The sequence below is a fragment of the Copidosoma floridanum genome, unplaced genomic scaffold (genome assembly GCF_036245765.1).
Source record: "Copidosoma floridanum isolate Cflo_tuat_1 unplaced genomic scaffold, Cflo_Japanese_pri ptg000030l, whole genome shotgun sequence".
In the NCBI taxonomy this organism is placed as follows: domain Eukaryota; kingdom Metazoa; phylum Arthropoda; class Insecta; order Hymenoptera; family Encyrtidae; genus Copidosoma; species Copidosoma floridanum.
In genome coordinates, this window is record NW_028321907.1 from 16,277,729 (window position 1) to 16,291,448 (window position 13,720).

The 13,720-nt window shown below is 38.4% G+C and overlaps 2 protein-coding genes across 2 annotated transcripts in view; both read left to right on the forward strand.

Annotated features, from left to right (window-relative positions):
• The first annotated feature begins 868 nt into the window (after positions 1-868).
• LOC106639656 (uncharacterized) overlaps positions 869-13,720 on the forward strand; it is a 49,126-nt gene continuing 36,274 nt past the window's right edge. Inside the window, exons 1-4 of the mRNA XM_089596845.1 lie at positions 869-1,286; positions 3,563-3,739; positions 3,871-4,156; positions 4,228-4,399. Of these exons, the coding sequence (XP_089452971.1) occupies positions 1,152-1,286; positions 3,563-3,739; positions 3,871-4,156; positions 4,228-4,399 (770 nt within the window). The 5' untranslated portion in view covers positions 869-1,151. The remainder of the gene's footprint in view (positions 1,287-3,562; positions 3,740-3,870; positions 4,157-4,227; positions 4,400-13,720) is intronic.
• LOC149373499 (uncharacterized) lies at positions 7,447-8,604 on the forward strand. Its single transcript, XM_089597032.1, has one exon. The coding sequence runs from the start codon at positions 7,474-7,476 to the stop codon at positions 8,602-8,604; it is 1,131 nt and encodes a 376-aa protein (XP_089453158.1). The 5' UTR covers positions 7,447-7,473.

Sequence of the window (13,720 nt, forward strand, 5' to 3'; positions counted from 1 at the left end):
ATACTTGCAACAATCGCATGACAAAGAGTAAATTTAACATAAAGTATAATAATCTACGACGGCACATATCCTTTTTGTTAGAAAAAGAATTAAAAATACACGTACGTACGTTTAAAAAAAAAAAAAACAAAAATCAACAAGTAGAGATATCGAGCCGACGATAAAGTTTGTGCCACGATAGGTAAACGAGCGAGAGATCGGTATGAGATTGTGCCCGCGAATTTGCCCTAAAGGACACTTGTATTCACGAGTAAAAAAAAAAAAAAAAAAAAAAATATCACACGTTGGGGAATGGAAATAAAAATATTTTGCAGCAACAGCTAAAGTGTAACTGCGTCTTGTACGATTCGCTGTATTAAGAGCTGCGGCGATGAAAGCGCGAGAAGAGAGATTATCATGCGCGAAACAAAGAAACCAATGAGAGAAAGCGGCATTGTAATAACGACACCTTGTATTGGAACGTAATTTGTAAATTACCCAATGGACTTCCTAAATTATATGCTGGTACATGATAATACATGTGTTCTGCCACAATAAAGCAGTTTTTTTAAATTATTCGGTGTATACTACTTCATTTCTCAACACTCCTGGCTATTACCTATGACTTTACAACCAACACTTACTACTCATTTGTAGAAATAAAACAAATTGTTACAAATTTAATTCACGATTGATTTAAAAAACGCGTTGATTCCAATTTTCCCGCCTAATGATAAAATTGATTCCCTACTTTACCTACAGCTAACAACAATCGGAAGTGTAGGTATCGACATTACCGACGTCACTTTAAGCTCTCCTTTTTTGGCGGAGAAGAAAAAGAGGCAAGGATAGGGGAGAGAGAAAAAGGCGTCAGTTCGGTTGCGTTGCAAGCAGGCAGCCAACCAGCGTAGCGCACCATCGGAGCGGAAGAGAAGAGCGTATCGAACGAAATCAAACGAAGCTTAGTGGCCAAAGTAACGCGAGGGCGTAAGTAACGAGCGGACGTGTCCTGGCGCCGGATGAAGAGGTTCAAGATAGTAAACTAGTCGTTAGTAAGACAGTGGACAGAGCAGGAGAGGCGCGGGCGCGGCCTGTACTCTCTGATATCGACCGCACGTACTTATGGCACGCTCGTAACCGGGAAGGCACCAGACGCTCAAAGACGCGAGAAGATGTCGTCGTCGCTTGATTACCTGGAGCTCTGCAGGCTCTGCCTCGTCAAAGAGAACGTGGAGCTGCCCATATTCGAGGATGACGGCGAGGCCCGGCAGATATACTTCAAGATCAGCTCCTGCCTGCCGGTGAAGGTGAGCCCACAATCATTCATCCGTCATGTCGTGTGTTCTCTTGTAGCCACCGCCGCTGCCGCCGCCATCTTGGCCAACCACTCTGTACGCGTCTTTCTCTACTTTTCCCATGTTTCCCAATCATCAGTCCTAAAATCAATAATTTTGGACATATCATTTTTGCGTAACGTGGAATTGGCAGTGTAGATTTCATACGAATGATCATTCGAGCGGGTAGTACCGAACGCGTGCAATCGAAGGCTGATTTTACAGTGCTCGAGGGAGCGCGCGTGTGCAAATGGCCGCTTTCCCGATCGAACGTGCCTTCACTTGTCGCTGTATATACATATGTATACACACATGTCTATTTCCTATACAAATGCTGTCGTGCGGGTGCGGCGCACTTTGCCACGGTGGGAAGACGGAAACTAGCCTGTTATTGTTTTTAAGGCTACCACGCATGCAAATGAGAACGAGGCTTGTCTCTCTCCCCATTGATGTTGTTTATCAATACTCGCCCCATTGGTGTACTTAATGATGCCGGTTTTATTGCGTTTTTTTTTTTCTTTTTTTATTTAAATTTTATTTTCATTTGTGATGCTGTAGTTCGTTTTTAATGGTTATATACGCATCATCGCAGATACATTTACGCTCCATCTTGTAGGCTACCCTGCTGCTGCAGAGGAGCGTGCGCAGAGCTCACGAGATTTGCGGGTAGAGTCCCTTTCTTGCTCTTCTACGGCGGTTCTTCTCCCTTTGTCTTTCTCGTCACAGATATTCATACTTATATGTTCCTGTAGGAAAGTATAGCTGTGTTTTTGAGCATTGCTCCTTTTCTTCATTTTTTTTGACAAGTTGACAAAGTCCTGATTTTTTTTTTACGTTAATGTAAGTTTGTTTATATCCCTCCAGGGTTCGGTTGTGTACTATATACGTATATTTTTCTCTCAAAACATACCTATATACATCATGGCAGAACTGGGAAAAACCAGATCTTGTTTCGTTCTGCCAAATATAGGTAGATTTTGTGGGAAAAAGCATGGAAAAGTATATACATGTATACACAGCGCAGAACCAGGAACCCAATAACCCAAAGGGATAAATAAACGAACCTACCGTCAAGTTTGGTTTTTTGGGAACGAATATGAAACTTGATTATTTGACATGCCAAAGCGCAATGTTTATTATTTGTGTTGGCGAATACGAAAAATTCGACGATTTGACTACTTATTTCACAATTCACGCGGAATTGCCTTTTGTTCTTAAAACACCGTCATTCCTTCATTGGTTCCTATTTTTTACGTTCCCGCGTTTTTTGCCCCCCCCCCTCCCGCAAAAAAAATAAATAAAACCTGCTTTTAGGGGCTTAATCGAATTCTTGCAAACTTATGCAATCGTTATCATTTTCTTGGGCAGCCAAGTTATCTGTTTTTAGTTAGTTTTCTCAAAAGCATAAATTAATGTTCCCTGTTGATGCACATTCGAGTTGTTTTTTTTCTGTGCGGTCACGAGATAAAAAAAAAAAAAGTTAAAAAATCTTATGCCCACATAATATAATATTCGAGAACTCCTTTCCGTTGAGAAGGCATCGATTCCAGAGACAAGTTTAACCACCAAGCGCGCAAACCGTACATACACGGCTTAACTCTTGGGAAATCGATCTCCTCTCCAGCCCCCTTCCCACCCTCTTTCTCTCCTTCACACTGCGCGTACACTGCACATATACGCTACGGGGCACGTCGACCATTTCGAGTGGACTTGGCTACCTGCGCGCAGCGGCTTATGTATTATGCAGCCTCGTCTAACGGGGGGAGCAATGATTCCCCCAACTGTATTTTCTTCGCTTTGCATTTCACTATTGCCTTTCCAACACCACCGCCACACTATCTTCTGACACGAAGCAGATAACGATAAAACGTTTCGCCGCTTTGCTCAGGTGCTCTGTGGAAATTCAAGCTAGGAAGAGCTCTTCCCCCCGGTATAACCGGTTTATTGACTTGTGGTGTTACTTTCTTTGCCTCCTTAGCTCTATATTTGTTGCTCTCGCTTGTGGGATTGCGATTATTTTTTTTTTCTCAAACAACAGTTTTTGTTGATATAAAAATTATTATGAAAGTTACAATTGTCGATTGGCTTGGTTGCCGTCACCAATGACAACACATCCATGGTGATGTTATTTCTCACGGCAACCAAGTTTGATTGTCGGTAGTTATTCGATTGTTCTCAGGGGATGAGCCTAAGCTTGCTAATACCACGTACTGATACAAATATTAATAATTTTCTTATTATTTTTTTAGGTGGCACACGATGACAAACTACCCAAAAAAATATGTGATCAATGTGGATATAAAGTAGAACTATTGTACCAGTTTTGGAACACAACAGTCAATGCAGAAAAACAGCTTCTGCAGTGGCTCGGAGACGTTGGTGAGCTCGAGGATAAGCAGGGTTATATAACCGAAGTCCTTGACTCCGTAAGTACCATAAACATTTTTCTCCTGCATCAACGTGTTATGTGATACATCTTTCGTAATTCACGAGTCGTTCAAAGGATAAATTGTGTAGATCTTATATTAACATACCTCGTTGTCTTCTATTTTTCCAGAATGTGATGAAACAAGAAAGAAGCGGTGATAATAGATTAGATGGTAGTGTTATGCAAGTCGCCGAGTCAAGTAACATAGACATAAATATGATAGACAATATGTCCATCATTACGATGCCTGACGGGAGTGAACAGCAATTTACCACAGTTCCTATCGAAGGTAGTAGCACCGTACAAACAGTACAGGTAGTCGCAGGCTCCAGCACACAAGAACAAGCAAACGTAGCCGAGGAAGAGGAGGAAGAGGATGAGGACAACTTTGATGATGGATGTGACAACGATGATGGTAAGCTTCTTTAATAACTTTTTTTTTAATACTAGATGAAATTTTGTACTAAATATTTTGTTTGATTCAAGGGATGACTGTAAAAGAAGAAGCTGAAGATGATCAGAATGAAAGATCTCTCGAGTCTACGTTTGTAAATGTTTCTTTGCCTTGTGATGAAGCTGGCCCCTCTGGACTCCAGCAGAAAATCGCCAACGTGTCTGAAATAACTTCGCAGACTGCAGATGGCGACTCTAAACCTGGGTAAGTTTCATATTTATGTTTGCAAATCAAGAGTCAAAGATGAACTGTTGTGGTGAACACACACAAATTAGAGTCTATATTTGTTTTAATATTTTTGTGTACTAGTACTCATTATTACGTTGTATTGCTTAATTATTTTGTAAGAAATTTTATCGTTTATAAATTAAAGGGTTTTTTTGTTATTGAAAAATTGACTATGAACTACATATTTTATTATTTGGAGAGTTAGTCACCAATCGATTCTGAGATGGTGCAAATCGGCACAAGGTAAGTGCACACTTGATAACCCACAACCATCTTTGACTCTAAGTATTCAGTAATTTGGGTCCTCAACTTTTTTGTTCGAAACAGAATTTGTACTGTCATTTTTACTTTTCAATTAAATTAATTGATTTTTTTTCATTAAATTTCCAACAAATTACTGTATACTTGCAATTATTATTATTATTATTTACTACTATTATTTATGTGTACACATCAAGTAGCATGTATTTGATATATGTTACAATGATATCTGTCCAAATTTTTTTTTACAATCTTATTCAATCTAGTAAATATTTTTATAAAATCATTCTTTTTTAAAGAGAAAATAGTTTTCAATGTAGCATATATCATATTAGATCTTACGGATTCATGTGAACAGAAAGATCACAAATTGTATTTTTCGATAAATTGATTATTTTTGAATAACCATTTTCATTTAGATATGTTTCAATCAGATTATATGTACATAAACAATAATAGATCTTTCTATTCATCGTGAAGAATTATGTTTACATGTTGTCGATATAACATTCCCACGCTTACGTAAAGGCACTAATGCCGCACTTGACCAAAATTGGTCAAAAGACATCACTGACGATCGATAGGTTTATAAAATCGCTGTTTTTATTGAAATCCAGTACATATATATTTTTTTAAAAAAACGCGATGCGACACTCGAATATCTAGTCGAGAATCCAACTGAGTTCTCATTGTCTAAGTAGATATTTTTTTATTCTTGATAAGCAATTATTCTAAAAATATCAATGATTTCTCTCTCTGACGTCAGGATTATCGGATAAATGTATAATCTTTAAAATTAACAAATATACATATACATATATATTTATATTTATTAGTACATATGTAGAAACTATTACATCGGAAACAAGTAATATCGTGTTAATTTTTGCGCTATTCCGCTAACTTTTTTGTTAGCACTTAAATAAGTGTATAAGCATAAATATCAGACTGAAGATGAAGAAGAAAACCAAACTACTGGGAGCCAAAGATGCAAGAAAACTTTCCAGATATCTCCAGTTGAATTCAAAATGAAAAAAGGCGAGTATTTTTTTCTTACCTTATTACAAAGCGTATCAAAATTTCCAGACATATTTTAAGATTAAACTTGATTAATGCATTTGATTCACATTTATAAATTATATCGTAACTGCTAGTTTCTTTGATTAGTGATGGCTGCGAGGAGTTTTCATTCGTATGCCAGTTTTTCACTTTCAAAGTAAACTGAATAGAACCTACAATTCATTGTTCTTATGAAATTTATTCTGTCGTTCAGTACTCGTCTTGTTTACAGCTTATATTTTGTAAGTTGCGCTATTAGCTGTACAAGAGTTTTCGAGTATGTGCTCAACACTTGATTGTGCCTAACCGTCAATAAAATCTAACGGTTACCACAAATTTTAAAACAAACCGGTTAGTTACTTGCTATATTTCTTTGATTTATACATTTTTACCTCCGGTGGTCGGTTTATTTCGTTGCGACTGTAATATTTCGAGGTGCGAGTGAAAAGTGCGATTCATATCTGCGGATATTCAACTGCATTGTCTCCTCAAGCTTCATGGATCTACGAGCGGTCATCATTTTCGAAATGCATTAGTGCATGGTAATATATGATTAAAAAAAGGTGAGAAATTTTTTAATATCTTTAAGTAGTCATAAGTCTTTAATTACTTATATTTTTACTGTTTTCCACATAAAAATTTTTTCATTGCGATAATTATTTGATGATCGCAAAATTGACTCTCTAAGCTTGATAATTTACATGGGTTGTTAAAACCACAAATTAATAAAACGGTTTGACACGGTTAATCGATATACAATGCCAAAGCACTTTGCACCTCGCAGGCACGCCAACAACGCTGTTTATATATTACCCATAAATGTATATTTATGTAAATCTTTGAAGAGATCCAAAGAAAAAAAAAATTATGTTGTACCAATCACTAGTTATTCTTTGTTTCGCAAAAGTCATTTAAAACTGTTACAAAACCACGTTATAGCACAGCGTAACGCCTGTTGTATGCCTATTAGACGTTATGACAACAATTAATCATGCTTTTGAAATTTTAATAACAAATGTTAAGCGCATGAGGTAAGTCAAAGTACTTGATGATTTTTTTTTTTTTCCCTCAAGTAAAGAAGTTATTTACTTCAATACATTTAACTTATGACGAGTGGGCATACTATAAGTCGTCAAATCAATTTTATCATTAAACGTTTGTAATGTCTGGATATTTTTTCCACTGAGAAATCAAAATTATTTGCATTTTAAGTCAAAAAGTATGGTGTAGGTGACCTCAGCACAATCTGTAATTCAATGGTTTAAGGAATATAAGCAAATTTCTTCTAAATTGTAGCTTATAGTAAAGATAACTTGATACTTTACTTCGATTCGAAATCGATAAAAAAAAGTTGCACTAGAGTATTAATTAAGGAAACGACGCGCCTAAATAATTGATCAGATTACAACCTATCATCTATATTACTTGTAAAAAGCCGTAATTACAGGCTGTCTTCTATTCGTTCGTTCGTTCTACCTATCCATGTTATCGAAACAATCGATTTTTCTTCTCAGTGCTAAAAATATCATTGAATGATTGCTGTTGGCACAAAATAACACATGTAACCAAACAACAGTATTTGATCTCATACACCTATGTATCCGCACCAAAATCCGAGTTTTTAAGTTATAAATGATAGGAAAAAAAAAAAAGATCGTGCGTGCGTAGGTGCGGTAGTACCTGGGACTTTATCGCTTTACAGAGACGAAACTTTCGGCGGTCTATCTGGCATGCTTCGCCAGATCCTCTCGCCGAGCGCCGAGAACGAAGAGCTGTCGTTCAATGCTAGCTGTCACGTCCTCCAGCAGCAACAACAACAGTCCCAGTCGCTCTTCAACATCCACTCGTCGGTCCTCCAACTACCCACCGACCTCGCCCACCATCAACAACAGCAGCTCATTTCGTCGCAAGAGCAGCAAATCAGCTACCAGGATCAGGTGCAAATACTCACCGAGATGCACATATGTCCCAACTGCGGCGTCAAGTTGACCTACCACGTGAGGACGGCCCACCAGCACGAGATAAACCTCCTCGACATCGGTGAAACCCAATTGATGCGCTTTACGTGTCACGTGTGCTCGAAAACATTTCTAGCTCAGAGTCACGTCAAGTTACCGGGCGAGCCCACGCAGCTGCTACAACCGCAACAGCAATCGATTCAGGACTCGTCGCGAGTCCAAACGACCGTCGTAAACGCCAGCCAAGAGACGACGCCCTATCAAGCCAATCAGCAACAACAACAACAACAACAACACATGAGCCATCATCAAATAACACACATCATGCAGGAGAAGAACTTCTCGTGCGATCGTTGCCAAGCGAGCTTTCGTTACCGCACGCTCCTGGAAAAGCACAAGAAGATGCACGAAATGGCCGCCGGTCAGGACAAGCCGTACTCGTGTCCTCGCTGCCTCATGAGATTCGAGACGCGCAATCTGTACAACCACCACGCCAAGACCCACAAGCCCATCGTCGCCTCGCAATCCGAGCGAGCGACAGTCAGCAGCGGGGGAGGATCAGGTGACAAAGACAGCAGCAGTTTTACCTGCGAGACCTGCGCCAAGGAGTTCCCGACCGCGGAATCCCTCACCTCGCACAAAAGCGTGCACAGGTCCAGGCCGCTGATCTGCGACGTTTGCGGCAAGGGTTTCACCCATCGCAAGTACTACGTGGTCCACCAGAGAATCCACACCGGCGAGAGGCCCTACTTGTGCGCCATGTGCGGCAAATCGTTCACGCAAGCCTCCACACTCACCGTTCACAGGCGCTATCACACGGGCGAACGGCCTTACACGTGCACGCTGTGCGGCAAAGGATTCGTCACTCGCACGATTATGCTCAATCACATGAAGAAACACTAGATCATTAAAAAAGATGCTAAAATTGTTTATGTGTAAAAGGTTTTTTTAATTATTTTATTACATTAGGCCATCCGTAGATATTCAAAGGGATGATGATTGAATTTTTACATGACCCTTTTATATTCAACTATCAATCATTGATGTATACTGATACATATACGAGTAAACTTAACTATTAGAAGCCAAATCAAAGTAGTCAGAGAGGTACAAAAAAATATCGTAGTGTCAAATTGGATGTTAGGAAATAACAAATATATGATCAAACGTATCATTGGAAATAATCACTGTGATAATGAGCGTTTGTTCATGTGTTACCAAAGATAAGTAGGATATCGTAAAGATAGAAATCTCGATACTTACAATTTAAATTGCGTGTGAGCCATTTTTAACAGAGGAACAAAATTTATTTATTTATGTTTTTAAATAAAAATTGTGATCAACAATTGTCGACGTCCCGTAGAGGATGCCCATAATGGGGATTCTATTGTGCCTTGAATTAAAATTTTTCAAAGTGATAGGCGTGTTCGATTGCGTAATTAGAGCAAACTTAGCAAGTGCCATTAATACATTTGGGTGTCAAACGCGGATGTGGATTAAATTTAATTGTAAGGTACATATAAATATTTATCGATTAAAATAGACGATGTTAGCTTTAGTGAATCAAAGTGGCTTATGTATGGGAAATACAATAACTATCAACAACTACGCTTAAAATTTGTTATATGTATTAAAATAAAAAATGCATAAAACCTAACAAAAAACATTTAAAGTATAAAATCAAATTGAAACATTCAAGTAGTTTCAAAAAAACTTACGATTCTTTAATTGCTTGTACTAAGAGAGTAAAAAGAAGCCACAAAGCATATTAACTTTTAGAGACTTGAGTAGTTACAAATTATTTTTAACTTGAAATTCCTTTGAAATATAATTTGTAAATAGTAATAAATATCTTACTATCGATACGTTAAAATTACCATTCAGAAAGTTTTTCATTTTTTTTTTTTTATCTTAATGTTACAACTACTTTCATGCAAAGTAATTTTTTATCTGTCGTAATCAGTATTACATAATTAGGTCCTAATATAATAAGAAATTAAGTGAAAGATGGAACTAGACTTCTTTATAAATATTAGCCAAAAAATTTGTACTTGATGTCAGAGTAGTAGTGAATAAGTGAAAAGCTAAGTCAAGCTCAGAGAGTCTAATTACATGTTTTCTTAGTATTGTTTTATTATAAAGCGTTCAGCTATGTGATCTTAAAAATCTTTTATTTTAGTTATCGTTTCATTATGAACTTATGAGAGAGTACAGCAATCATTTATTGTTTGTCAGGTTAAAGTTATTTTGTTCGTAGTCATTATGTATTGCAAAAAAATGTTACTTGGCAATAAAATCAATATAACATCCTACACATTTATAGTTCCCAAACGAATTTCCATCTATGTTTTTTTTTTTTTTTTTTTTTTTTTTTTTTTTTTTTTTTTTTTTTTTTTTTTTTTTTTTTTTTTTTTTTTTTTTCATAAATTTTCACATTTTAAGCACTCAAATGAATTAGTACATTATACATGAATCATAATTGTTTACTTGATAATTTCGAAAAATTTGTTGAAACATATTTCTTCTATCAACAAGCGTGTCTCGATAACATAAACACCAAACAGGTAAGTAATTATTTGTATAAGTTGAAAAAACAATTGTTTGCGAGCGTCCGACGAGTAATAGACATTTCGTTGTGAAGAATCTTGAGTATAATTGATTGTACGATTTTCAATAGAGCTGACGTCAGATTCCACGTTAAAGAGTTACAATCCATAGCTTCTTACTTTTACAAACACTCGTAAAATCATTAGATATTGAAATAGCCGTGCTGATTGTTTATTTATTTTAGTTTTTCTCTTTTTTTCTTTTTTTTTTTTTTTTTTTCTTTCAACTTTTCAACGCGTTAACAACCGCGACCAAGACCTTGACGAAGCGTGAGTGGGAAAAGTCGACGGCAGTCTAAAAAACAAAAATAAAAAAAAAAAAACACTAAAAGACCCAGACCAAAAAATCCACCTTCGACTGACCGATCTCTCTCGTGTCTTTCTTTGCAGATTTTTCGTAGCAAAGCTCGAGCCGCTGCCCGGCATGGAGTCTCGGGTCCAAGCCGGCGAGAACTCCCTCCTCCTGAGCTCACCAAATTACCAAGTAAGAACAGCCAACGGGCTATTAGTGGTGCCGACCGAGGGGCTATTCGAGTGCGCCCTCTGCGGCGAGGTGTTCAACGAGGAGGTGAGCTTTGAGTATCACCGCAAGACCCTGCACGAGGGCGGCCACCAGCTGCACGAGGGGGTGATCCATCAGGAAGTCGTGACCGACGAGACGAGGGTCCTGATGTACGCGTGCGAGCGGTGTCCCTGCACCTTTCCCGACGAGCTCAGCTACCAGGAGCACCAACAGACCGACCACGCCGACGCCATGTCCGCGGCCGTGTCCACGAACTCGGACAAGCTCTCCTGTTCCAGCTCGTGCAGCTTCGGCGCGTCCAACAACCAAGACCCACTGGTCCACGAACACATTCACGGGGAGAAGCTCGACAAGTACACGTGCGAGCAGTGCGGGGATTACTTCGACACGGAACTCGAGCTTCAAAAGCACCCGTGCAACAATCTGTTCAAGTGCGTCCATTGCCCGGCCACCTATCGCTACAGGCAAGGCTTGAGGCTGCACGCCAAGACCCACCAGCCGGGCTACGTCGAGCCCGAGAAGAAACACCCCTGTCCGATATGTAACAAGCGCTTTGTGCGCCGGCAGGTGATGCTCGTGCACATGAGGACCCACGGCGACAGCTCGGTGCCCCCCAACGAGCACAAGTGCCCCGTCTGCGAGAAGGTCGTGTCCAGCAAGACCTACCTCACGGTCCACATGCGCAAACACACGGGCGAAAAGCCCTTCAAATGCGACATTTGCGGCACCGGGTACATATCGCAAAATTATCTGAGCGTGCACAGGCGCACCCACACGGGCGAGAGGCCGCATTATTGCGTCCACTGTGGGAAATCGTTCACCCAACGCACAACTATGGTCGTCCACGAGCGCAGGCACACGGGTGTCAAGCCTTACGGCTGCGAGTACTGTAACAAGGCGTTTGCCTCCAAGACGATGCTCAACTCGCACCTCAAGACTCACGTCAAACAGTCGGTGCGGGTTGAAAAGGAGCGGGAAGCTCAGCTGCAACTCCAGCAGCAACATCAGCTACAACAGGAGCAGAGCGTATTGTTGACGCCACCCCAAGAGGAGGTGGTCACGACGACGACGATGTTCGCGTCTCAGATGGCCGTTTGCGAGGGGCCGGCCAGTAAGAACATTCTGATTCTGAAGCAAGACGTCGGGGAGAATCCGGTTAGCCCAGAAGTGGTGGAAGACCAGTAGCACAGCGGCGTTTCGCGGTTTATTCGATGTCGCGATTTTTCATGTACAAAAATTGAATGAACAGTGGACCTTTTTTTTTTTTCTTTTTAATGTTTTGATGTCGTAAGAGTATGGGCTGCGGTTGAGATGATCTGGATTATTGGCTACGGTGTCAAAAGGAATTAGCGTCTAAGACGACGATTAGAAAGAGACAGTTGCCTTTTTCTTGATCTCTCTCTCTCTCTCTCTCTCTCTCTCTCTCCCCAACTCCCTCCCGTCACTTGTAAATACGTCGCATTGAACTTATACATGACTGTTGAGTATTAATCATACAATTTTGCAACTGTGTCAATGAATCATGTTGTACGGTGTGGCACTATCTATTGATAAGGAAAAAATACTATACAGTTACGTGCGATGGTTTGAATTTGAATAAACAATCACGCAATCATTTTTATGAATGATGTTACGATTAGACTGATACTTGAATTTTTTTTATAATGGTACTTTAAGTATTGATCCTTGGATTGATGAAAAAATAACAAAAATGGATTTTAGAGCTTTGAAATAAAAACTTGATCATTTTAACAGTCCAAAGATCAATGAAGCGATGGCAATAGCTTTTGGCATTGACTTTTTTCTAACTCAGGTTCTATGTGACAGTTGAGCATCATAGTCAATGGTATTTAACATTTTTATGATCTCATGATTGATAAAATAGTATCTGCAATCGCCACAAGTGCAATGTTCACACCCAGACAATAAATCTGCAATATATGTCTCATTGCATATTATCTTTATAACATTCATAACTGTGTTTTTTAAATGACATTATTCGAAGGTAAATAATAATTGTATCTTTGTTGTACAAAACAATCGGCTTAGAGTTTTCAATTCATTTGATGAAATTGAGTGATTTCAGTTGATACGAGGTAAAAAAAGTCAGTTTGATATAATCCATTTTCAATTTTTCTGCGTGTAGTTGCTTTTACGTTTAATCATAACTATATATGTCTCATCGTTTATGAGAACTAACATTATTGAGAACTGATGATGCTGTAATTTTATGAAAAATCTGAAATTTACTAACGATGTATATTCATTAATAGATAACATTCGTTATTATAAAATACTTGAAGAATAACTTTTACTTTTATTATTTTGCAACATAATTTTCTTTTACATCCGATGTATTTTTACATGATTTTTTTTAAAAGAGAACATTCTTAAAATTACAGCAAGTCTTGCTTGTGCAGTGCGACAATAGTAATCACATAAGTACTGCTATCTTGTGCCTTAGTTCCTATTCTATTGTCTATCATAAATTAACATTTCAAGATACTCGTACTTTTTATGATACATATCTTAATAACATGATCAACATCAATCGTGAATTGTCTCAAGCTCGTTTTTAATTTAATTTTTATAGCCATTAAAAAAACTTGTAATGCTGTTTTCAGTCCAAAATGTCATGATGCAATAACTTTAAAGTTATTAAAAAGCAAAGTAACACTTGCAAAAAATATTTTAAGTATCTTGTTTTCCTTTATATTACTTTCAATAACTTATAATGTACAGTTATGTTTAATTTCCTAATATTTTAAAAATTCAGACAAATTGTCGATTAGATCTATAAAACATTTTGGCAACAGTCATGTGTTGTAAATTAGTACATTCCAGAAAAGTGTCCCGTATAGAGAGTAGGTTCGTCTAACGAGGCAAAAAA